We start from the raw sequence: 27,094 nt of genomic DNA, 5'->3' as shown, positions 1-27,094 counted from the left end.
GCCACATTGGCAAGGGCTGCTCTCTGCCAACCAGCTTTGAAGAGAGAGTTTGGATATTACGATGATATTTATGGGAACTCCGATAGAAGCAAACTAGATCTAATGAGAAGCAATCATGCTTACTATTCTTTCCTGTCCACAGTCAATATGGGAGTCAGTGAAGTCAGTTTTCCATATCAGGAATATTTAGAAGACATATTTGAGGAAGAGCTTTGTGATACGTGATATGTGGCTCTTTTTTCCTTCAACACTTCAGGAAAAGTAGTTAATTTACAGTTCTTCAGTGATGCTGAATATGCCATTTTTTCTTTTTAAAAAAATTACTTGGTATTATTTATTGTACCTGGTCTTCTTTTCAGTCTCCTCTTCCCCCCCACCCCATATTACTATCCTAAGAAACAAGTAGTAGAAGGTGAGAAAGAGAAAGAATCCTAAAGTTTTGACTAGTAAATTAGTCAAGAAATAGAAATAGTTCCCATGTTTAGGATTTGAAGAGGGTCATTTGGCTGGATTCCTGCTCCTCTCCCCAAGAATTATAAAATAAAAAGAAGTTTATGTCCTGTGGATCCATGCCTGTAAAATACTATTACTATTAATAAATGTGCTTTAAAGTTTAGGGAGCTTTCTGCTTCCTTTTTATTAGGAGCCATCCTGTAAGCCGAGTACACTGAGATGTCTCCTCTAGAGCCAGAGGGCCAAAGCTCACTGAGATTTAGAGGAGAATCTACTAAAGAGCAGGAATGCAGCCAAATGTTAACCTCCAAGGAAGGCAAGTTGAAGGTGAGTTTCTGCAGGTAAGGTGAAACCAAAATGGCACCAGTAGGAATGCCATAATGACATTCCAACATGGGAGCAATTCATTGGCTTTTGTTTTGTTTTTCAAAATATGTGTTGAACTTTAGCAGAACATATGTTTTTTTCCGGTTTACATATAAATTTGTAAGCTGTCCTTCAGAATTAAGTTCTTGGATGCAGGGTATTTTTTTTTTTAAAAAAATAGAAATACAGGTAGTGACCTCAGTTAGCGACCACAGTTGAAACTAGTAGCCCTTGCTAAGCACCATGGTGGCTAAGCAAAACATCACGTGACCATGATGGACTCATGAACTCACTTCCATTGGGGTTGTTAAGCAAATCGCATGCGGTTGTTAAGCAAGACAACACACAACAATGACTTGCAATCTTGCTTTCTCCATTCACTTTGCTTGTTGCCACCCCAGTTGCTAAGCACACACATGGTGATCACATGACTGCGGACACTACAGTGGTCATAAATGCGTACCTACAAAGCACTCAAATGCCAACCATGTGACCTCTGGAATGCTGTGATGGCCATAAATGCAAAGATTGGTCATAAAATTACATTTTCAGTGCTGTTGATAGCTTTGAGTGGTTGCTAAACGTGGTCAGTAAGCAAGACCTACCTGGATAGTTTTAGATGTCACTTGTTCAAAGTGATTGCCTATCTAGCATCAACTCGTGATGTATTTACACAGTTGTCTTTCATTATTCCTGCATTTTCAAGAAATAGTCATGGTGACAAAATGGCAAGATAATTTAAAGCAATGGATTGCATGTAGCAAAAGCCTCCCTTGGCTGGGAAAGATGCCTTCAATTACAAGGAAGCTTTCGATCTGGTGCAGTTTTGCTGTTTGCCGAATAGGAGTCAAGCTCTCAGGTTTCTCCATTCATCTTACTGAGATGATCCCACCAGGTTAACACAAATTTCCTATATTTTCCTAAAACTGCTCAGTCAAAATAGTACTCAAATAACCCTATCAAATAGCAGCTTTTAATTATATACTAAAAAAGACAAGCTACCATAGGCAGGGCAAATTAATTGGGCAGGGCTTACCATAATGTAGGTGGTACCGCAAAAAAAAAATCTTGTATGCTCTGAGTTCATTTTATTTCTAGCAAAGAATACAAAGCTGGGCCTCTGTGTATGATCTTAAGGCTCAGAAACATTTGTATAGGTAGAGGAGGATTTAATGTGCTCCATTGTAGATTTTTAGGATCACTTGTTAATCAAAATGGGGGGGGGTTATAAAATGGAAGATATATACCATATTTCATTTGCCAATTCCAAGCAAATACTCATTTTGAAAGAAAGAAAAAGCTTCAGCCATTCTAAGATTTGTTTCTCCTTTGTTTTTTCTTCCTTTCCACATATTGCTATTTAGCAATTTCTTTTCCACTTCTTTCTCTTCATGCGGAATTGTCTTAGATTGTATTATGCTACGTTATAATTTAAAAGCCCATTTTGCAATTTTTTTTTTTTTAAAAACCGAATTGTTATATCTGACACTTATACTAAATTCTTAAATTTGCAGCACAACTCATTTAATTCAATGAGATTAAAGAATTGTGGCTTTTCCTTTTTACGTTTGGTTGTTTCTAACCATTGTACTTATTTGGACATATAATTCACTAGCTAAAGCCCAAATGCATGGACCAAATGCATGCACCTCTCACTGAAAAAAAACCCCATTATAAGTGATAGTTTAGCTTCAGGAGGAAAGATAATACAGGTGGTCCTTGACCACAATTGAGCCAACATTTCTGTTGCTAAGCAAGACATTTGTTAAGTGAGTTTTGCCCATTTGACAACCTTTCTTGCCACAGTTGTTAAATGAATTGCTGCAGTTGTTAAGTTAGCCATACAGTTGTCAACTGAATCTGGCTTCCTCCATTGACTTTGCTTGTCGGAAGGTCACAAAAGGTGATCACACGACCCCAGGACACTGCAACCATCATAAATATGAGTCGATTGTCAAACATCTGAATTTTAATCTTGTGACCATGGGAATGCTACAACGGTCGTAAGTGTGGGGGGAAAAAACCAATCATAACTCACTTTTTTCAGTACAGTTGTAACTTCGAACAGTCACTAAACGAACTGTCGTAAGTTGACTACCTGTTCAAAATCTGGAGCAAGGAAGGCCCACTTTTGCATCTTCATATAACATGCTAATCTCAGACTCTTAATTAAAATGATGATGATGATGATGATGATGCCTTACTAGGAACTGCTTCCATCCTGCGACGATATCTGTAATACCATCAAACATCCACATCTGCCTATCCCAGGTCCTTGGTAAGGACTCGATAGGTAGACAAAAATGCCAAATCCAGTCTGAACACCTGGCTGACTGTGCGATGATCAATAATAATAATAATAAAAACAAAAGTTGGAAGCGACCTTGGAGGTCATCTAGTCCAACCCCCTGCACAGGCAGGAAACCCAGTAGCAATTTGAAGGTGGGTTGTTACAGAGCCTTTTCTGCATTTTCCACCAGCTGCACTGTCAGTTTGTCTTCAAGGTCAGCCCTACGTAACATTATTATTATTATTATTATTATTAATTTTATTTGTATACCGCCCTTCTCCCGAAGGACTCAGGGCGGTGAACAGGGCAATACATATTAAAAAAACAAGATACAAAAATTAAAAATGATTAGACAAAATGCCCACGAATAAGTTAAAACACATTAAAAAGTAGGTTAAAACAGATTAGTAAAACCCAACCCCATCCCATCAGGCCAGGCCAGCTTGTTCGAAAAGGTAGGTTTTGAGATCGCGCCGGAAGGAGCGGAGGTCAGGCGCCATCCGGAGCTCGACCGGAAGATGGTTCCATAAATCCGGCGCGCCCACAGAGAACGCCCTCCCCCTGGGGGCCACCAGTCGACATGCATTGCAGCAGGCTTAACAGTGAACCTAGTAGAAGATAAGAGTACTTTAACTAGGCCGTTATTGCCTAGAAAAGATTGCACTTCATGGGCCAATTGCGGAAATGCGTTCCAGAGAGCTGAGGCCAGTTGGGTTCTGATCAAAAGGGAAGAGAACTCCGGCCTGCTCTGGGCTTCCCTCTTCCGAATCAGGGCTACCCTGTTCAGAGTCTGAGGTCTCCCCCAGTCCCCAGAAACACGTGTTGCTCATCTTCAGCCCTTGCAGGGTTTTCGTTTTCTTGGCCTTCTGCCAGTCCGTAGCTAAACTTGCATGGAATTATGTGTTACAATATTGCATTTTTCCCAACTCTTTCCTTTCTGCGGTCTCTAGGAAGAAAAAACCCTGTACCTGACCTTTTATTTCCTTATCTTAATTGTTTTATTTCATTTTTTTGCGCTGCCTTTTTTTTTGAAAGAACGGGCAGCAGTAATTTAAAATAAGTGTTGCCTGTGTAAAACCATGTCATTGTGCTGAGTTCGTGGACTAAACTTCTGAACTTCTAAGAAAAGCTAATGTCCTAAGCTGATGCATTTGGCGTACTTCTGTGCAACGCAAAACTCTCTGATTTATAGGAGGGGTGTTCCTGCCTTGATACCTGAGGCAGAAGCTGAGCCAGCCCCCGTGCCCGACTTGTTGGGGAGCATCCTGACTGGACAGAGCCTCCTTATGATGAGTGGTTCTGATGTGGTTATTAACAGAGATGGATCCTTAACAGCAAAGAAAACAGGTCAGTCTAAAGATTTGAACAGCAATTGTTTTCATTTCAGTTTTATCTTACTTATTTTGATTCATACAGCCAGGCATTTCAAAAATGTGGTTCTAGGTGGGGTTAACAAAATGTACATAGCAGCCAAGGGCAAAACAAAACCATGCAATCAAAACAAGTAGAAAACTGACACTCTCTCTCTCTCACACACACACACACACATGCACACACACACACACACACACACACACAGAGAGAGAGAGAGAGAGAGAGAGAGAGAGTGCCCCCAGGCTTGAGCAGAGAACCAAACCTTCAAGGCTTTGTGGAACGCCAAAAACAGTCAGGGCCATTCTGCTCTCCAGAGGGATGATATTCCAGAGGGCATAGGCCATGAAAAGGCTTTTCTTCCTGGGTGCTGGAACTGATGGGACCTGAAGCATGTGCCCCTCCTGCTGGACCTGATATGGATGGGTGGAAATATCCAAGGGAGAGATGGTTCTGCAGATAGCCTTCCCTCAAGCCATGAAGGGTTTCAAAGATGACACCAACATCTTGAATTGCACCTGGAAGCATATTAGTAGCCAATGCAGCTCTTCGAGCAGAGGTGTCACCTGTCCCATTCTGTACCATGAGTGATTGAACAGAGTCTCCTGGTCCAGGAAAGGGTACAAGAGACATACGACCAAGAGCTCTTGAAGCAAGAGCTTTGAGTCTAGAAAGATCCCCAGATTGCACAGTGAGTTTTTTCTGAAGCAGCACAATCCTATTCAACTGAAATGTGCCCAGAACTGGGGCGAGGGGGGGGGGTTCAAATACCCTGAGCCATTTGGTCTCACTTGGACTGAGTATTGCCAATAGAAGGCATAGGTGGACTGAATCTAAATCTGTATGGGTGTTTGGGGTTTTTTTTGCTTAGAATCGGGGTTTTTTTTGCTTAGAATCTAAGTATTCTAATTTTAGTAAAATTTGGTCAAAAACTAAGATAATTGCTACCTTTACATCCTGCTAACATTAAAATCTTGGGTTGGAAGCACCTAGAGAATAGTGTTTATGCTTATTTGCTTCAAAAGTGGAACTCAATATTTATTTATTTATTTATTATTGGGACTTATATGCCGCCCTATCTCCCGAAGGACTCAGGGCGGCTAACAACAATAACATACAACAATACAGAAGTTAAAATAAAAATTAAATTAATGGCCCTTGTAGAATAAATTAAAATTAAAATAAATTAAAATTAGAGTTAAAAAATTAAAAACATAATTAAAATGCCTGTCAGTCCAGGTCAGCCAGGTGGAAAAGGAGTGTTTTGAGGCCGTGGCGAAAGGACCGGAGATCTGGGGCCATCCGAAGCTCAGGGGGGAGCTGGTTCCACAGGGCTGGCGCTCCCACAGAGAAGGCCCTCCCCCTGGGGGTCGCCAGCCGACATTGTCTAGCCGACGGTACCCCGAGGAGGCCTTCTCTGTGTGAGCGCACTGGGCAATGGGAAGTCGTTCCCGGCAGCAGATGGTCCTGCAAGTATCCCGGGCCTAAGCCATGTAGGGCTTTAAAGGTAAGTACCAGCACCTTAATACAGTATATCTAGATTTTGCAAAAGGAGACAACTTTTAAATCTGGAAGCAATACAAATAGATGTTTTGAATTACAGTGAAATTGTTTTGAAATAGCTTATATAATAAGACTACTTTTAGAAAAAGAGTATTGATTGGAGCATGAGCAGATAACGTATTGCTGTGTTAAAAGCCACTAAGGTTGAATGTAGCATTTCAATATGTGGTTATTAAGTTTGATTATATTATGTGGAATTGGTTAAAAAAAGCATTTGAGAAAACATTTTCCCATTAATCAAAAATAATGCAACATGTTCCTCTTTGTCATAGATCTCAAATTTTACAAGAAGAGAGATTATTTTTAATTTGAAATGGTCATATATTGTTTAATACTTAATGTACTGGTGACTTCTTTAAATAGTCCATAGTTTTTTTCCCCTTTTTTATTCTGTTTTTTTTAATTTTTGTTTGTAGTTCTTGGGCATTCTGTAGTTGGTCAGAGTTTTTATATTTTCATCTAACATAAAAATACTTGCAATAAAATAATTTTGTAAAAACATTTCAGTGGTAGTTTGTTTCATAAGCATAATAGCTGCTCAAAATGATTTTATTTCATTTTAACATTGTATAATGTTTTTTGTATTAGTATCAGCACATGACTGAAAATTCATTTTTCTCTAATTGTTTTCAGTCCCATTACTGCGTGGCAGTTCAAAAGCAGAGGAAGTTTTGGAGGACAATTCCCAATCAAGGACGCCAATTTTGGAGACCTTAATTACAAACTCTGGCCCTGATCCTTCCAACTCTAAAACTCCCATCTCAAAGTCTGGCTCGTCATCTCCATTGCCACCAAGCGTGACAAACAGAACAGCGACTCCTCTACATGGTACAATTGGAAGGGTGCCAATTCGATTTGATTACTCCATGACTCCAAGATCCGTTCAGACTCATAATTTAGCCAGTCTGAATAGAATTGGGAGCAAACCAGGTGACTCATCCAGATTTAACGGAGGCTCTAAACTAACGATGGCCCCTCTTTCTGCACCTCCTAAATTTAACAACAACTCCAGCTCCACTTCAAAAGCAATTTATGGAAAAGAGCCTTTGAAAACTTCTCCTAAAAGACCTGATATCTCTGAACTTCCAAGGATACCAAAGATTAAGAGGGAAACAAACAGTGGACATCTGGGACTACAATCTGCCAGTGACCAAAATAATAACATTCCCAGCTCTTGTATAACACAGTTGACTGGCAAAGGAAACCCAAGCCAGCCAATCAAAAGCAACAGAATGGAAACCAGCAAGTCGCAAGCTACTCGGCAACAAACACGTGGAACAGGAGTCTCTTCTGCAAATGCTGTGGCTCATGGCAGTTCCTCGCTTTCTTCAGCAAGAGGGAAAGTTGGAAGCTCCTCCTTTGAGAGCTTTAAAATCAACATCCCTGGAAATGTGGGTCATTCAAACAGACTGTCTAATCCCGGATTTTGCAATACCTTTCGACCAGTGGACAACAAAGTGCAACAGAAAGAGAATCCTTCACCCCTTTTTTCCCTGAAAAAAGCGAAACCCGTCAAAAGTGAAATATACGATCCTTTTGATCCCACGGGCTCTGATTCAAGTTCAACACACAGTAGCCCTGAAAGGTTACCCCTCACTAATATTACCAGAACAATATCCATAGCAAGTTCAAAAGTTCAGACCTTCCAAACCGTGCGCCGCATTACTCCCTACCCGCTGGAAAATATCTTTGAATCTGAGGTTGACTCCTTGGAGGCACCATCAGGTAACGCAGAGTCTCATGATGATATGGTCATAAAAGAGAGATTTGTGGAACAGGTTTCTGATGGAGAACAAGATAAAGTTGATGATAAGGAAGACTCAAGTACACCCTGTACCTCAGCTGTTAAGCAAGTTACTGATGCAGAGCAGATAAGTGACAATGATGAAGATAGCCCTGGGGTAGTTTTTGAACATGATCGGGATACAGTTAGGGTAAAACAGGAATTAGCTAGCCCCTCAGTAGGAAAACAGCAACAAAACATTAAAAGTGAACAATCAAGAAAGCGATCTTTTTCAAGATCCCCATCGAATTCCAGTTCTCAGAGTCAGAGAGAAGTTAAAATTAAAAAGATAGATATGACAGAAGGCAAACACACTAAATCAAGATCTAGATCAAGGACACATTCAAGGGACAGAAGTTCCAGATCAACTTCCCACTCAGTTGAAAAGAAATATAGCAAAAGCCTTGGAATTAAAGCAAAAACCCGTCGGTCATCTAGTGATGGTTCCAGTAGCCATGAGCGATCAAAAAAAAAGAAAGCAAAAAGTAAAACTAAAGACAAAAAACCACGTTTCTGGCCCAAAGAGCATAAGAGATCTCGGTCACAATCTGGTAGTCCTGGCAATTCTTCTTTTGAATTATATGGAACCAAGAAAAAGAAAAAGCACTCTAGGGCAAGAGATCAAGAATGTTCCCGTTCAAATAGTGCTGAGAGAGCTAAAAAAAAGAAACACAAAAGAGAGAGGAGTTATGATAGGTATGAGAAGGAGAGGACCTCAAGCTCAAGAGATACAAAAAGATCTAGATCTCGGGAGAAACATAAAAGGCGTTCAAGATCACCTCCTGAATTAAAGCTCCATGAATCAAAGGGATCTAAATCTAAGGAAAAGCCACTACAATCTCCATCATGCTCCAAAGAAAAGAAACACAAGCCAAAAAAGAAGTCTCTACAGCCGCTTCAAAAAAAAGAGCTCAGCTCTTTGAACGACCAGATTGGAAATTCTGAGCATTCTCTTTCTTGGGGGCAGGTGTTGGACAACACAGGGCAAGAAGTGACAGATATTCATTGTGATCTAATGCCTGAACAAGAGATTCCTTCAAAAGATAAAACCATTGCATTTGACAACTCTACTAGAGTGGATGATGACAAGTTAGGTAATGAAGTACTTCTTCCTCAACTGGATTGCACAGATTCTGAAGCGTTAGCTGATAATATAGATTCCTCCACTGAGAATGAATTGACCATAGACTATGACTTATCGCTATTTGATAACCAAAGCAGTGAGAGACAGGAGGAAATTGAAATTAAACAAGAAGACGATGATGTATGTCCTTTCTTAATAGATTCTCTTCCAGAAAAGGAGGCATGTACACCAAGCTGTGATGAGGCAAGTCTATCTCAAACTTTGCCTGAAAGCAAAATGCCAGTACTGTCAAAAGATGTAGAGCCTGTATTAGTTGAAAGTACAGTTGATATAAATAAGGCTGAACTGGAAGCAGTGGCTCAGAGTCCTGTGTTGAAATCTAAAGCATTGGTGAAGAGAGTTACGTGGAATCTTCAGGAAGAAGAAAGTGATATGGTGACCATAGATAAAACAGCAAGTAAGTAAGATCGATTTTTATACACACCCACACACATGTTAAATGTTTGTTAAGCATTCAGAATACACTTGCTTAGTCCCAGACACGGGACAAATCTTATTTCCTGTTTCAGCCTAGCCCAAGGCCATCTACAGGCAGTAGCCACAGTAGTGGCAGCTCATATTTGTGTAAATTTTTTGGCTTGCTAACCCTTTATTCTTTGTTAGCAAGCCCAAAAAATTTACATATGTCAATCAGAAGGTCGGCAGTTTGGCAGGTCGAATCCCGAGTGCCGCGTAGCAGAGTGAGCGCCTGTTACTCGTCCCAGCTTCTGCCAACCTAGCAGTTTGAAAGCACGTAAAAATGCAAGTAGAAAAATAGGGACCACTACGGTGGGAAGGTAACAGCGTTCCGTGCGCCTTTGGCGTCTAGTCATGCCGGCCACATGACCACGGAGACGTCCTCAGACAAGCGCTGGCTCTTCGGCTTTGAAATGGAGATGAGCACCGGCCCCTAGAGTTGGAAACGACTAGCACACATGTGCGGGGGAACCTTTACCTTACTATGTATGCATGTTCGTCTTTATTCAAACGTCACACCGCTGATGTGATTTCTGATATACATTTACAGTGTGTAAATGGGAACTGTGCAGATACAGATTGGGCGATTGGGGGAGTCACATGTGCCCCAGTTCCATGGATGCAGTGTTGTTGATTCCTGTCTCATATGATTCTCCTGAAAATGTTTTAGATATGTAGTCTTTATAAAGGAGAAGGTTGAGGATTATTGTGATAGACAGGTACAGATCAGGTATGTGCTAAGTTTAGGATATCTCTTTCCTGAGTAGTAATCTCTGTTGGTTCTACTTATCATATTTTTTGGGTATTGTACTATGATGATGGATTCATAATTTTTACTCAGTGTTTTTTCTCCCACCTTTGGCATCCTTCATTCTTTTGGTTTTATGAACTGGCAATTAAGCTCCTAGCCAGTATTGTAAACTAAAGCTTGACTGTAATTTGGAGGGCAATTGCGTATCATAACTTTCTAGTTCAGATGTAAGTGCCAAAGGAAATGTGAGGCATAGTGTTAACTGACTCATGTTCCCTACACATAATGAATATGCAGTATATGTTTTTAATCAGTAAGAATATTTGCCTCTGCCCTTATTCTGGAATCGCCCCAGGTGTGCTAAAATAAGATTTGCTTCAAATATATTCTTTAAACAGTTCTAATGTTGGTTAGATGAAAATGTGTTATCTGGCTGTGATAATTAGATATATATAGCTATGCTGAAATTATTTTCTTCTTTTGGGGGATTTTTAGGGACACCATTCTGTAAACAGCAGAAACCGAAAGAAGGGGTCTGGAAAGCAGAGGATTTGACCCAATCGTTAAATCAGGTGCAGTTAACTGAGCCTCCTCCAACCAATTATATGATTCCTGAGCCTATGTTTCCCGATCTAGATTCCTCTCAGGTTGGTTCCCACTCCAGAGGTTGAGCATGATGGAAGGCCATCCCACTCCCATCTGTGAACTTGTGTCCCGCTCGATTTCATTGCAGAGTGCTCTTCCTCCCCTACATGCAGTACTTTTCGTATTGCCCAGACTACTCACTAACCATTGTATTACAATGTGTTCTGTTTATGATCTCTTCCTTCCCCTAATTCAGAGGTCACCAACCTTTGTCGGTTGGAGGACTGGAGGAAAAGGGAGGGGAAAACATTTTACACATGTGCGTGCGAGCGCACAGGGCCACGAGCACACGTGCGCTGAAAACGGGGTGGGGCTAGCGCCCGCGTGATACTAGCCCTGCTCCATTTTTGCGCAGCGCCTTGTTTCTATGCCCCGCAACGCGGCGGTGGCCATTTTTGCACCTTGCAGCGTGGTGGCGGCCTGTTTTTGCGCCCCGTGGTGTAGCATTCTGCTCTTGCTCTCCACAGCCGTGGGGCTAACGCAAGTGAGGGGGTGTGCACGCACACGCGTGCACACTGGCCAGCCTGGCCTGCGGCCTGGTGGCCAGGAGGCCACGGCCCACTAATGGGCAGCAGCCCACAAGTTGGGGACCCCTGCTCTAATTCATTTGATGGTACTTCAGAACGTTTTAAGTTCTGTAAAAGCATTTTTTTTTGAACTTAAGGACCATTCATTGTTCATTAGTAACCAGGAGTGAGACTCTTTTGAATTGGCAGTAGGTCATGCAAATTTCTGGTGAAGACAGCCCTTCTTGAAGTGTTGGGAGGGGTTCTGCAGACCCAGTGTTTAAGCATAAATGGTGACTAACTACTGTTTCTCTTCTTCAGGTTTACAATCAGAACCTGGCGTTGACGGTACCACTCCCCTCAGCGCTCCCCCCTTATGCACCTGTCAGTCAGCCTACTGTTCAGTTCATCCTACAAGGGAATCTTCCTCTGCTCACCTGCATGGCAGAGCAGGGGTTAATTCCAGAACCAGAGGGCAATTTGACCACAGCTTCAGAACCAAGTATTCAGGCAGCTTCCATAGGAGATACAGAAGAAAAAGTCAAAGCATCTAAGTCTCCAGTGGATAAAACAAAAAATGAAGAGGTGGGTGGTTAGCTAGATGATGTCTTTAAGGTCAGTCGGTCCATTTTTAAGGATATAAAAACCTGAAAATTGAACTGCTGGTCTTGAATTTCTTTGTTGATGGTTTTACCTGTTACTTGGTTCCAGATGTGCATCGCTGACACGTGACTGTTGGGGAAATAATTGCTGATGGCATCCTCTATGAAAGTGCCACCTTCTTTAAGGCATCTAAGTTAGGTGTTATAACCCATTGGTTGTGGCCAGGAGCTGCATACATTAATGTTGCAGTTCATATTTTTTGTAAAATATTGCTGATCAGTTTCATTGGATGATCTCATGTTCTAGCTTCTGTCCATTCAGTATTTCATCTGCATCGTGTTCTTCCTCTTCCTAAGGAAAAAAAAATCCTGTATCTCATAGGCCTTTTTCAAAGTATACGATACAGAACCTATTCCCTCTTTTGTTATTAAAATGGAAGAATGATATTTGATATCTCAAAAGCATGTTTAGTTACATTTACATTTATCTCCACTTTAAACCGATGGGATGGCCAGAGCTGTAAGAGGGCATGTAATAATTATAAGATCTTTGCAGTCAAAGCATAAGAGTGTATGGCATGAGTAAGGTTTATTTTCTCTATCTGTCATCTAGCTGCCGTCCACCTATTATTTTATTTTTTACTGAATACTTTTCTTCCATTTATATCCCACCATTCCTCTAAAGCAGATATGCAGGGTCGTCCTTTTGATTTGATCCTCAGACCAAAATTGTGTAAAGTAGTTTTTCCTCACTGAGAGTCACCCCAGTGATTCTCAAACTCAGCTGGAGACTCGGGTCTTCCCAATCTAATGTTCTAAGTTCTTACCTTTCAAGGATGTTTTGTTTAGGTGGGGATGTGTGCAGTGTTCACCCTAGAGCCCTCGTTGGAACAGGAAATCGTGCCAGTGTGTTAGCTTTTATGTTTATGATTCTTCCTTTTTTTCTTTTAAATTTTTATGCCACCCATCTCCTCTACAGGGTGGTTCTGGAAGGCTTCTTACTGTTTAAATGTACTTTATCTGTCAAATGTTTCTGCAAACTTCACCACTGCAGCTGAGTCTTATGGGGCTGATTTTGGTGAACAGCCAAATATGTTAAAAAATATGTCATTTGCTATTGCAAAATTTTGAGATGGCTCTCGAGCTCTATATTTTAAGACGAATGCATGTAGTGCATCAATGGCTACTGGTATGATGGCAGTATGCAACTTAATACTAACTGTAGGAAAAGCTAGAGAAGACAGTCTTGTTGTGCTTGTATATCCAGGGCCATCTGGGGAAAACATTCCCAGACTACACAGGTTTGGGTTCTAATCCAACATGACTCTTTTTTAGTATAGATATTCCTCACTTATTGACTGCAATTAGGACTGGCAACTCAATAGCTAAGTGGTGCAGTTGTTGAATGAAACATCACTTGATTGCACTGACTTACAGTGTCACCTCTGGTCGGCATATCCCCATGGGTCATTAAGCGTGACATCACATGACCCTGACTTGCGACTTCTTGCAGTGGCTTCCCCATTGACTTAGCTTGTCGGAATCCGGCAGAGAAGATCACAGACGGTGATCACAGGATTGCGGTATGCTGCGGTCATTGTAAATCCATGCTGGTTGCCGCTGCCCAAATCACGATCACAGGATTGTGGCGACAGTGTAGCAACTGCAACTTCAAGGTCCTGTCATAAGTTTCCTTTTTCAGTGCTATCATAACTTTGAATGGTCACCAAATGAGTGGTCAGTAAGAGAGGACTACTTGTGCAACAAATCTAAATTAATGTTAAAGAAATTGGCTCTGAGCTTCTTCTATTCAGGCCACGTTTGGAATGCTTTCTCTCTTATGAAATCCAATCACTCATCTTTTCCAAAGAACTTAAAAGTCACAACAGTTAGTGCTATTAATCCTGAGGAAAACTATACATAATGCATAGTATCTTGTTGGTAGGTATAGGTATAGTAAAATGCAACCTCTGCTCCTCTCAACAAATGGGCAAGAGCTGGAATGATCTCAAATTTCCGACATCTGTTGCGTTGCATATTGATGATCAGTGAGTAAAATAAAACATTTTTTTTAAAAAAACAAATATATGTATGTGCCAAAAACTATGTAACAGAAGATGTTTTTGACTGGATGTTGTGAGATGCTCGTTGCACAGAGATCACTGAATTAGTCTTCTGCCTGTTCTTGCAGTACATGAAGAAGCTTCACATGCAAGAGAGGGCGGTGGAAGAAGTGAAGCTCGCAATTAAGCCCTTTTACCAGAAGAGGGAGATCACAAAGGAGGAATACAAGGATATTCTTCGGAAAGCTGTGCAAAAGGTTGGAATTGTGGAATTGTTAGGTTTTCTTCTTAGGAGGGTGGGCTGTGATAGTGTGTGTGAAAGAGAGAGAAGAAAGGTGAGTGAACAAGTATAAGTGTGGGTTGTCTGGGTGGCTGGTTTTAAGCTGCTGACACAGCAGTATCCCGCTAGTTACTCTTAAGTCAAGAAATACAGAAGGTGTTGTGCTTGCATGAACTCCTGGGATTGACCTACCCTTTTGATCTCTCTACAGATCTGCCATAGTAAAAGCGGTGAAATCAATCCCATGAAGGTGGCTAATCTTGTGAAGGCATATGTGGAGAAATACAAACATATCAGGAAACACAAAAAAGACCAGTGCTGAAGAAGAGCCTCGTGACTCAACCAAGAAACGAGAAGCAACCGTGGGAGAAGCAGAAAGCTTCTCTAGATGACAATGTTTCCCTTCCTTTTGAGGGAGGCAGAAATACACCATTGCATGTTGCAATCCCTTCTCACCCCCACCGTGGATGCAGAAGACCTTCCTGCAGCTGGACACATTTTCACATAGGAACCTGTCTTCTTGGAGTTGATTGCTGATGAGGAACCCCTGGCCCCTTAACCTCTGAGGAAACTGGGGAAAGAGAGAGAGAGAGAGAGAGAGAGAGAGTGTGTGTGTGTGTGTGTGTGTGTGTTGGGGATGGCTAGTTATTTCTCATGGTTTTACTTCAGCCTCCTTTTTATTTTTGATTTCTGTACCACTCACCAGAGTTTAAAACAGACACTTTTATATCCGGCATACAGCAGTGTGTGCTCCTCCCATTGTGTTCTTATTTATGAAAAATACAGATTCTTTGGTGATTCTCAAAAATTGGCTTCATACTTGAACCCGTGGTGTGTTTTGCCCGTCCTGTGAAAGAACTATTGGACTTGTTCGGTTAAATGGGACATGCAGATGTATGTTAACCTTTATAAATTGTTTTCTGAAAATCCTGCTATGGAGACGGTAATTATTTACATTCTGTTACAATGTCTCAAGGAGGAACCTCATTTGGGATCTCTGGGACAGCGTGGCAGTGAACTGAGTTGTGTGATGCATCCTGTGAATAATGTACTGAAGGCTGGTTCCGAGTCCATCTTGCATTCAAGCTGCCTTTGAGCAAGAGAGACAGAGAGGACCAGAGTTTGGAAAACAAACACAAGGAATGCAACCAGACCATGTATACAGTGGAAATCTTAACAATTTATAAAATTATTTTGAATTATTTCTTATTCATACTTGTTTATTTGTTGATTCTGGTCTTATTCCTGATTTCTAGTGTTAATCAAAGTCAAATGGGCAGAGTTTTCAAGAATTTCACTTTCTTTAAAATATTTAAGTAAGTATAGACAAGGAAAGGCAGAACACATATAAAAAGAAAAATTACAGTAGTAAAGTACAAATTAGTAAAATAGAATCTAAAATGTCACAGAGGTTACATTTTTGTATCATATCCTTAGTTACTTTTTATAAATTAGGAAATGCATGACCTTTTAAAGAAGTAAAAAAAATCACCATTAAGCTTTAAACTGGAAATTCCTGGTTAATACAGTACAAATAATCAACTAAAATGGTAAACTATAATAAATTAGATAAATATTAAAAATCTACTTGCCCGTGAAAATTGAAATATAAATTACATATGTAGAAAAAAAACTAAACGTTGGGGTATGGTGCAAATCCATATATCAAATTGCAAGACAGGAATGGTTTCTAGTTAGAATTGAATTCTGCATCAGATTTTGTTTTTAGACAGGAAGTTATTTTGGAGACTGAGGCATACTGCCACAAGTTGGTTAACGATTCTTCCAAGGAAGGAACCAAGCAACCTTAGGTGTAAGAAATATATCCCTGTGGCAGCTAACGTATTCAAAGCTAGTTTATTTATTTATTTATTTATTAGTTTTTATAAACCGCCCTTCTCCCGAGGGACTCGGGGCGGTGTACAGAGGAAGGAATGTATACAGATTGAACAATAAAATAATAAGAAACACTAATGAAAACCAACTGGGACCCCAATTAACGCTATCATGCCAGGCCGGACTGCTGGAACAGGAAAGTTTTTAAGTCGCGACGGAAGGTACGGAGGTCAGGGGCCATCCGGATTTCGGTTGGTAAGCCGTTCCAGAGGGCTGGCGCACCTACTGAGAATGCCCTCCCCCTGGGGGCCACCAGCCGACATTCCTTGAGCGGTGGCACCCTGAGGAGGCCCTCTCTGTGGGAGCGCACAGGACGGTGGGGTGCTGACATTGGCAGAAGGTGCTCCCGTAGGTAGTCCGGACCCATGCCATGTAGGGCTTTGTATGTCATTGTTAGCACCTTGAACTTCACACGGAAGGCAACCGGAAGCCAGTGCAGCGCACGGAGGAGAGGTGTGATATGGGAGTATCGGGAGGCTCCCAAGAGTGTCCGTGCCGCCGCACTTTGCACCAGTTGAAGCTTCCGAGTGGATCTCAAGGGCAGCCCCATGTAGAGAGCGTTACAATAGTCTAGGCGAGAGGTCACAAGGGCATGGGTGACTGTACGTAAGGAATCCAGGTCCAGATAAGGCCGTAGTTGGCGAACTAGTCGAACCCGGGAGAACGCCCCCTTGGTCACAGCTCCTATGTGGTCTTCCAGGGAGAGCTGCGAGTCTAGGAGGACACCCAGGTTGCGGGCCCTATCAACAGGTGGAAGTAACTTGTCCCCAATGTTAAGCAGTGGGACGTTCTGAATATCCTGGCTTGCCGGTACGTACAGCCATTCAGTCTTGTCCGGGTTCAGTTGAAGCCTGTTTCTCCCCATCCATTCCCGGACCGCTTTCAGGCAGCGGGACATCACGTCTAGGGCATCACTGATATTGTTTGGAGTTGAGATAAAAAGCTGGGTGTCATCAGCATACTGATGGTACCCTACTCCAAAACTGCGAATGATCTCACCCAGCGGTTTCATGTAGATGTTGAACAGGAGAGGCGAGAGGACCGACCCCTGAGGGACTCCGCAAGCGAGAGGCCTCGGGGTCGACCTCTGTCCCCCTGTCAGCACCGACTGCGAGCGACCCTGGAGAAAGGAGGAGAACCAACGCAGAACCGTGCCTCCCACTCCCAGTCCCCTGAGGCGTCGCAGCAAGATACCATGGTCGATGGTATCGAAAGCCGCCGAGAGGTCTAATAAGACTAGGACAGAGGAATGGCCCCTGTCCCGGGCTCTCCAGAGATCATTCATCAGAGCGACCAATGCCGTCTCCGTGCTGTAGCCCGGCCTGAAACCCGATTGGTACGGGTCTAGATAAACCGCTTCATCCAGGATCTGAGGAAGTTGGTGCGCCACCACGCTCTCAACAACCTTCGCAAGGAAGCGAAGATTGGAGACTGGACGAAAGTTATTCAAAGAGGATGGGTCCAAGGTGGGCTTCTTGAGGAGAGGTCTCACCACCGCCTCCTTCAAGGCGGTGGGGAAGTGACCCTCACTCAGAGAAGCAGAGATGACCGCTAGGAACCAGCCTCGTGTCCCCTCTCGAGCTGCATAGGCCAGCCAGGAAGGGCACGGGTCCAGTAAGCATGTGGAGGAGCTCAACCTTCTCATAATCCTGTCCACTTCCTTAGGAGTTACAGGATCAAATTCTTCCCAGATGACGTCGACAAGACTGACCATGTCTTGTTCTTCCATCTCAGCCCAGTTGGAGTCCAGGCCAGTTCGAATCCGAGCAATTTTATCCAGCAGATATTGACCAAATTCCTCGGCTCGACCCTGCAAGGGTTCCTCCCTCACCTCTTGATTTAGTAGGGAGCGAGTCACCCTGAACAAGGCAGCCGGGCGATTATCTGCGGACGCGATGAGGGTGGAAAAGTAGCTGGATTTTGCCACCCTTATCGCAGCGAGATAAGACCTGGTGAGGATTCTTAGTCGCAATCGGTCGGATTCGGATCGACTGGATCTCCAACGGCTCTCTAGGCCCCGTCTCCGACGCTTCATCTCCCGGAGCTCCTCGGTGAACCATGGGGCTCGCTGGGATCTGCGCCGGGTCAGAGGCCGCAAGGGTACAACTCGGTCCAGAGCCTCCGTGGCTGCCTTTTCCCAGGCTTCCACTAAGGCATCCGCCGAGCTGTGGGCAGGGGGTGCATGCGTGTCCCTAAGCGCTGCCTGGAACTTATCAGGGTCCATTAGGCGCCTAGGGCGGTACCATCTGACTGGCACCGTGCACCCACGTTGGGGGGTGGCAAGGGGGAAGTCTAGCCGCAGGAGGTGGTGATCGGTCCATGACAGGGGCGTAACAGTTGTGGCACCCCCACCGATATCATCACGCCACCGTCCAGACAAGAACACCAAGTCTGGGTTGTGGACTCTCTCATGAGTCGGCCCAGAAATTATTTGCAACAGGTCCATGGCCGCCATGGAAGCCATGAACTCCCGAGCCAGTTCGGACGATCCTCCCAGGGACGGTAGATTAAAGTCGCCCAAGACCATGAGTCTTGGGAATTCAACCACCAACCCTGAGAGGACATCGAGTAGCTCGGGTAGGGCCGCCGCTGCACGATTAGGTGGTAGGTACGCCAGCAGCAGGCCCAACTGCGCCCCTGGGCCGTATCTCAGTAGGAGAGACTCACACCCGACCATCTGAGGGACGGTGGTCTCTCGCGGGCTAAGGGATTCCCTGATGATAACTGCCACTCCCCCGCCCCTCCCATGAGCCCGAGGCTGGTGCAGTACCTGGAAACCTGGCGGGCAGAGGTCAACCAGAGGAACACCCCCCTCTGGGCCCAGCCAGGTTTCCGTGATGCAGGCCAGGTCCGCATGCTCACTCTCCACTAGGTCACGAATGAGGTGAGCTTTGTTAGCTACGGACCTTGCATTCAGGTAGACCAGCCTTAGCATGGGAGGGTGCGCACCTTTGCTCCCGGGTCCTCCGGGGGAGAACAGAGGGTCGGAGCGTCTCACCGCTTGTACAGAGCGGAGATGACACTCCCGGTAACGATACGGCCCTCTGTCTGTGCACCTTCTGCCATTCCCCACCATCCTAGGGATGGGACGTTTGTCAGTACGCCACTGGGTGTTATCGGCGACTGGTCCTCGTTGTACGCCGTCGCGAACGGCCGTGGGCCTGGCATGCGTTATGGTGGCTGGAAGGCGTGCCTTTCCCGCGCAACCATAGTCTTCTCCCTCCCCCCTCCCTAACCCCACAAAAAACTTAACTAAGAACTTAATCAGGGGCCTCTTGTTGGGCTTATGCTGGAGGCCCCTGACCCTGCCCGGCCATCTCTCAGAGGCCCAGTGGTTTGGCCCGTCATCAAGATTGGATGTGATGCAGGCGGGTCGCACCCAGGAGAGTGGGGAACCCCTGAGGGCGTGCAGTACTATGCTAGAGTATTGAACGAGCATAGTCACAGGTGGTTCCGGGAAGGCTGTCCCCTGGAAGGTGAATTTGCAGGAGGGTCGAGTCGGGTAGGTGCGTTTCTGGATCGTCGCCCTGCCACTGCCACTTGGCCGGGCGAACCCCCAGAAGCAGGCCACTCCTCATCCTCTCACGATGGGTTGTGTCTCTGCTTCCGGAGGTGGTCCAGAACGTACTCTGGGTGAAGCATACCCCATAGAGCTCTCACCTCTATGGGGTTGCAGGTGTAAGGCCCAGCCACTCTGCCACCGTGGCTAGCACCCAGCCCCGTTATGTCCTGTGGGGAGAGAATGAGCAAAGATGGTTGAGAGTGGGCAGAAGGCAGGATTGAGGGATCCATTAATTGGCATCAGCTCTGGTGGTTCAGCCGCCCAAACAGTTCCCTCCCTGATCCTCTGGGCGTTGTTCCCGGCCGCAGCTCCATGGCCCCTATTGGTTGGGGATCGACCGGAGCGTGGCCTCCCAGAGGTATGGGAGTCCCTGGTGTCATGCCCCTGCTGTTGCCGTCTCCGATCAAGGTGTCTCGAGGAGGTGGCTCGGGGTGTAGGCCGCAGATGCCTCGCCTCGTTGTAAAGCTGGTCTGCGGCGTCTCCTTGATCACTCGGAGACGCCGCCGCTATCCGGGAGCAGATTAGGCAGCCGAGGCAAAAACAGCAGCTCCGGCCCCGCTCAGGATTGTTGCAACGGCCGTAGCGGTACAGGGGGCGGGCTGGAGATGCCACGCCGTCAGTGCTACCGCCACTGTCAAGGCCCCTGGGTGGCGAACGACTAGGCCTGGAGAAGCAGTCCCGTCTTCGCTGCCGCCACTTCCACCACCCAGCTGATCCACGGCGCCTCCTCTGATCCTCGGAGACGACGCCGCTGCCCGCTGCTGCTGCTGTTGGTTTCGTTGCCGGCGCCTCCGCCGCACAGCTGATCTGCGGAGATGCCGCCCTAGCCCGGTGATCGGCATCAGAGGAGACTGCAGACCAGGGCTCGCTGGGCTCTCACCGCCGAAGATGCCACCGCCACCCGGGAGCCGGTCAGGGGCAGAGCAGAGCCTCCGGCCCCTCCTGGATGGCTGCGACGGCTGTCGTGGTCCAGGGCTGTCGTGGTCCAGGGGCGGGCCTCTCGCCGCCGACGCCGCCGAAGATGACGCCGCCTCCGCCACCCAGCTGGTCCAGCTGGTCCGCGGCGTCTCTGTCGATAGCCCGGAGACGCCGCCGTCCCCGGGAGCCGGTCAGGGGGCCGGGGCAGAGCAGAGCCTCCGGCCCCTCCTGGATGGCTGCGATGGCTGTCGTGGTCCAGGGGCGGGTCTCTCACCTCCGGCGCCGCCGAAGATGCCTCCGCCTCCGCCACCCAGCTGGTCCAGCTGGTCCGCGGCGTCTCCGCTGATAGCCCGGAGACGCCGCCGTCACCCGGGAGCCGGTCAGGGGGCCGGGGCAGAGCAGAGCCTCCGGCCCCTCCTGGATGGCCAGGGGCGGGCCTGGAGACGCCCCGCCGCCGCCGCCACCGCCGTTGCCAGGCTCCCTGGATCAACGACCAGCCTGGGGGCTTGAAAGTCGTCGCCGCAGCCGCTGCCATCCTTGCCGCCGGGGCCTCCGCCGCACAGCTGATCCGCGGAGGCGCCGCCCTTGCCCGGCAGTTTGACAAGCGGTAGAGGCAGGGCGGAGGTGCTGGCCCCGTTTATAACGGTTGCCAACGGCCCAGGCGGCGGGGCGGGGATGTCCCGGCACCTCTGCAGCTGTTTCGGGAGGCAGCGGGCGGCATAATTGCCCAGCTCATTTGCCCGAAATTCTCGCCCCACCCCAGGGGTCCATTGACATCCCTGGGGGGCTCCTGGGGGGACGCCTTACTGTTGGGGGCTACGGAGCTCTCCCCAGCGCGTCCGCCATCTTTGGAACCGGCCAACATAGTTAAGTTTATTTATTAGAAAGCAAAATGGAGAGATTGTTTACCACTCTTCCCTCTAGTCTTCCATTATGTTCCGTCTGCCTCAGCCGAACATCATGGGATTTATTTTTTTAAACAGCTAAGCACATTTTGAAAACGTATCATGGGCTGTCACAATTGACCATTTTATTATCTAGGGATGTTAGTCCTAGAATAATTCTTTGAATAATATGCTAGAGGCTGATTTTTGCATTTCCTTTAAAAAGATTAAAAATCCATAAGGCTGAAAATTAAGTGGATACCAAAAAAAAGAGGATTTGGCAGACATCACGTTACTGCCTGTAATATAGTTTTTTGTTTGTTTATTTAAATGATGACTTAAGCCACTTTTAGTCATTCTGGATGTTTATTTTCCCCTAGAATTTATTATTTGCCATCCCAAATTAACCACCCCTAAGTGACATCCTCTTGAGTAAAATGCTATGATGACATTTAGCATTCCCAAGGGTTAGTAATACATTCCAACTATTGACTTAGCTTTCAGGCCATTGCCACAGTCTTAAGAACTCTGCTGAAGTGGCAAAGAAATTGGACAAGAAGCTTTGCTGAGATTGCTGCTGTCAGATTCCCAGTTCTGGTGACATCTTAGTGTAACTTCTTTTTCTTTTTATAAGTTTATTGTTTTATCATAGAGAATAAAATACAGAAGAGAAAAACAAATAAGCAGAATATAACAAAACAAAAACATACAATCAACCCTAACCACAACAAAAAGGAAAAAAAAGCTACATAAAAGGAGGAAAAAATGGTAAATTAAATTTAACATTTAATATGTAGGATCCACCCGGGTTGAGTGCTGAAAGACAAGTAAAAAGCAATAAATTTTCCTCCCCTTTTACAAGTGTGTGTGTAAAAGACAAAAGAAAAAGCAGTCAACAGGTTGAGCTAAATGTTACATGAATCTTCAAATCCCTCTATTAACCATCTTTTATAATACTTAGCGTGAAGAAAGTCCACAAATGGTTTCCAGTCTTATTATAGCTGACTAGCCCATTATCACTAATCAAAGTGGTTAGTTTCGCCATCTCTGCTAATTCAGTCTACTTCAAAATCCATTCTTCAATCATCGACATCTTTTCTTTCCAGTGTTTGGTAAGTATAATCCACCCAGTGGTCACTATTTGAAGGAACAACACCCCCAAATTGTTTTTCAATTGATTTGTCCATCATACCTAAAAGAAAAGCTTCAGATTTCATTAATATTTGTATCTTAAATATTTTTGCATTGTCATTATCCAGCATGTTTTCACATATTTGCAAGACCATCACATATGATACGGTGAACCTGAATTTTGACTACATTTCCAGCACTTACTAGAAATCCCTTTATATATTTTATCTGGGGTCAAGTATCAATGATACATTTTATTAAAAAAATCAGACTATAATGTAAATTTTAGTCCCTTCGGCCATACATTCTCCCATTTATTTAGTGTTATATCCAAAAAGTTTTTCCTATTTTACCATACACTTTTAAACATATTCATCTTCTAGATCAGGGGTTCCTAACTGGGGCTGGAAGATGATATTGCAGGGGGTGCAAAAATTTGGGTTTTCAAAATTATAGTTTATATGCATAATTCATTGTCATTATTTCAAACTTTTGTAAGGAGTGCGAGAATATATCAGGAGCGTTCTAGGGGTGCAGGGTATAGAAAAAGTTGGGACCCACTGTTCTAGATCCATCTTAAGTAGCATTTTATATACTTTAGAAATCAGGTGGTCATCTCCGGAACATAAATTAACATCCAATTCAGATTTGGTTCCTGTGAAAACAAAACTTTTTTAAAATCAAGTTTAAATCTTTCAAAAATTCTACAGTAATTAAGCCAATCAAGCAAATCCTTCACTTACTAGTTTTTTTTGTCTTTATCTTAAATCTGTCTTTTTTCATATATCAATAAGTCTCAATGTGTCATCCATTTATATTCCGAAATCATCTCTGTTCTACATTGTGCTTCATGAGGTGATGGCCAAAGTGCCACTTCATCAGCTAATCTTTTATACTTCCACCATAGACATGTAATCGATTGCCTAATAACATGAATCTTAAAGCCAGGGTTAACTTTTACTTTGTCATACCACAGATGCCACCCAAGTATCAAATCCAAACCTTTGAGGTCTAACAGCCTTGAATTTTTTTAAAGTTATCCAATCTTTTAACCATACCAGACAACAAGCATCATAATATCTAAGATCCAGCTCACCCAGACCTCCTCTGTCTTTAGAATCTTGTAGCAACTTATATATAATTCTTCATTTTTTATTTTATCAAATAAATTTAGATATATCTTTCTTCCACTGTTTGAAGGTGGAATCTCTAATCAATATCATTGTAGTCCGAAACAAATAACATTCCAGGTAGTACATTCACTTCAATTACTGAGATTCTTCCCTTTAATGACAAACTTTTGCCATCTATTTAAATCAAATTTTATCTCCTTCCATATTTTACCGTAGTTATTTTTGTAAAGCTTAGAATTTTCCTCAGTAAGAGTCACCCCAAGTAATGTAAATTTTCTCAATATAATGTTTAATCAACATGTATTGTTTTTTTCCATCTTTTGGTTTTAAGTCACAGGGATATGCAATAAATACATCATTAAAACCAGCAAAATGATTTCTAAAATATTCAGAATAAAATGAGTGAAAAGATTCTAAAAACTAAGAGTAAGAAATGCTTAATGTTGCCCCTTCCACAATTTGGGAACAACATACAGATTACATTGGTTTCATGTGTGCCCTTCAACGGAACTTATAGAAGGGACAGCATCCTCACAAGCATTCTGCTGCCTTTAAGAGGTGAGTAAGTCATAGGGAAATAAATTAATGTTCAATGGAGGAATTACTTACAGTGTTAATAGTTAAATTATCTCATCTGGAGGACATTTCATTCCCTGAACAGTTTCCAATACTTTTAAGAATGCTTAAATTCATTTTTTTCTCCTGTGAAACTAAACAGCATTTATGTTTGGTCCATTTGGATTATCTAATGAGAAATTGGTCTAATTAATTTATAATCCACCCCAATGCAAAAGGACTTTGGGCAACCAACAGCAAGGCACAAAATTAAAAATGTACAATAAAGAGAATAGAAATCAAAAATCATTAATATAATTAACAATACCTGTGATAGTCATCCATAATCAGACAAGGGTTTAGGCATGTTGGAATAGTGTTTAGTTTTCAAAATGTAAGCAGCTTAGCAGCTGCCTGAAATACTACATGGGGGATGTTTAAAAAATTGGAATTACCACAGGAAGCAGTGGCATAGCATGGGTTGTCAGCACCCGGGGCAAGGCAAGTAATTTGCGCCCCCTAACTGCACCGCACGCCTGGCACCCCCCCTCCACAGTGGGCGGCGACCCGGCGGCTTGGATCGGATTCGCACAGCCAGCACTGCAGTGAGAGAGAGTGAGTGAGCCAGGCAGGGGCAGAGAGCTGCGAGTGCGAGCGCGCCCCCCCAGATGTTGCACCCGGTGCGGCCGGGCCCCCCTGCACCCCCCACACTATGCCACTGACAGGAAGCATCTTATGTACCTTTCCAAAAGGGGAGTCTCTTGGCAAACCATTTCTAGATGTTCTGAACAATCCAGATTAAACTCTGGGAAGGTATTGCTTGATATATTTCAAAGCTGATAATCAGCATTTTCAATTGTGCCTGAAGTCTATTAGTTTATAATCTAGAAATATATTTCCAGACTGATTGATGAAGTGCTTTCACATCATTTTTGACTTCTAGGAACCACACACTTTCTCCACGATCTGTTTCTAACCTGTCCTTTCATGTCTCCCAAGTCATCGCTGTTGTAACTGAATCCATCCACTTCACTACTGGTTGTCCTCTTTCCTTCCATTTTTTTCCAGCATTAGAGCCTTTTCCAGAGAGTTTGGTCCTCACATAATTTGACCAAAGTAGGATAATTTGGGTCTGGTCATTTGTGTGAGAATATTGGCTTGATTTGTTTAATGATCCATTGGTTTATCTTCTTTGGCTGCCCATGGTATTCACAGGAGTCTTCTCCAACACCCAAATTCAAAAATAACAATAGTCTATCCTGTTTCTTTAAAGTCCAACTTTCACCTCCATAAGGTGTCACAGAATTCCATGGCTTGTACAGTTCTGATCTTTGTAGAATTAGATACATCATGACATTTGAATATCTTTTTCTAAGGCCTTCAGGTTTGCTCTACCAAGTGCTAGTTTGCAGGGTGTTTCATAATTATTTGTCCTTTATTGTTGACCGGGTGAAGCTACTTGCCATTTTGATAGCTTCATTGTCAATTCTAAGGCTGATTGTTCTACCTGTTGTCATGAGTTTGGTCTCCCTTATATTGTAGTCCCATTTTTTCACTGTGCCCTTTGAAATTTAGTACTAGGACTTTCAGATCCTTTGCAGAGTAGTATTATCGGCATAGTGGAGATTATTAATGTTTCTTCTTTAAATTTTAAAACCATTCTAATCTTCTAAGCTAGCTTTCCTTAACATATATTCAGCATATAGGTTGAATAAATAGGCACACTGGGCATGTTGAAAGGAAGATAAGATATAAGATAAGATAAGATAAGATAAGATAAGATAAGATAAGATAAGATAAGATAAGATAAGATAAGATGATAAGATAAGATGATAAGATAAGATAAGATAACCTTTATTGTCATTTTTTACTGTGGGCACAATGGCACACATCAGAAATGAAATTCAGTTGCCCGCTCTCAAAGTGAAACACATACATGACACAATTAGCTGGTCTGGCCTGATGGGGGATTTGGGTTTTAAATTGTTGTTTTAGAATAGTATTATTGTTTTTAACTGGGCACTGATTTAATCTTTTTTTTAACTTTTGTATTGTATTGTATTGTTATTTATATATGCCCTGTGAACCGCCCTGAGTCCCTAGGGAGAAGGGCGGTATACAAATTAAATAAAACGTAAACGTAAACACCTAACCATGCTATGGGATGGGATTTGGTGGCAGGTCATCAGAATTTCTATAGTCATGTTGGAGGCTGGAGAATGCCGAAGGAAAAGAGCTGAATGTTACGAAGAATAGAAGAAGATGAAAGACAAGGTGGCAGAGGCCACTGGTGACAACAGATGGATCAGAAACAGTTCAATGATTCAGAATAAGTGTTTTGTATTAAATGTAAACATGAACGTTGCTTGGGTGGCAGGAAGAACTAGTCATTTAATTCTAGTGAATATATCGTTTGAGTCAGTGATGATTATCTAGAAACTCACATTCCAGGAACAGACATTTTGGTGCCCTAGGCAAAGACATATTCTGGCATGCCTGGCTGAGGAATTCTGGGAGTTGAAGTCCACAAGTCATAAAAGGGCCAAGTTTGAAGACCCCTGGTTTAGTTCATCTTCTGATTTTATTAAAAATTTGAAAAAGGCATCCTCTTCCCCCCCCAAAAAAAAGCTTTAAGAAACAACAGCATTACAACTGAGCATATGAAATGATGCCTTTTTTAAACCTTGTATGCACATCATTTTTCTGGAAGTGGTGGGAGCACTTTATCAGTCTGCTCTCAAT

General features: G+C 43.7%; 1 protein-coding gene across 2 annotated transcripts in view; it reads left to right on the top strand.

Moving 5' to 3' along the window:
* The window catches only part of PHRF1 (PHD and ring finger domains 1), a 35,821-nt gene extending 20,346 nt beyond the window's left edge, over nt 1-15,475 (top strand). For both annotated transcript variants that reach the window (XM_083371643.1, XM_083371642.1), the window contains exons 13-18: nt 4,302-4,456; nt 6,677-9,367; nt 10,673-10,749; nt 11,650-11,913; nt 14,122-14,250; nt 14,485-15,475. In XM_083371643.1, coding sequence (XP_083227769.1) covers nt 4,302-4,456; nt 6,677-9,367; nt 10,673-10,749; nt 11,650-11,913; nt 14,122-14,250; nt 14,485-14,595 — 3,427 coding nt within the window. In that variant the 3' untranslated portion in view covers nt 14,596-15,475. The remainder of the gene's footprint in view (nt 1-4,301; nt 4,457-6,676; nt 9,368-10,672; nt 10,750-11,649; nt 11,914-14,121; nt 14,251-14,484) is intronic.
* The last annotated feature ends 11,619 nt before the right edge of the window (nt 15,476-27,094 follow it).

The sequence above is a fragment of the Vipera ursinii genome (genome assembly GCF_947247035.1).
Source record: "Vipera ursinii genome assembly, chromosome: 1".
Lineage (NCBI taxonomy): Eukaryota > Metazoa > Chordata > Lepidosauria > Squamata > Viperidae > Vipera > Vipera ursinii.
Note: the sequence above shows the minus strand (reverse complement) of the source record. Positions and strands in the feature narration are given on the sequence as shown.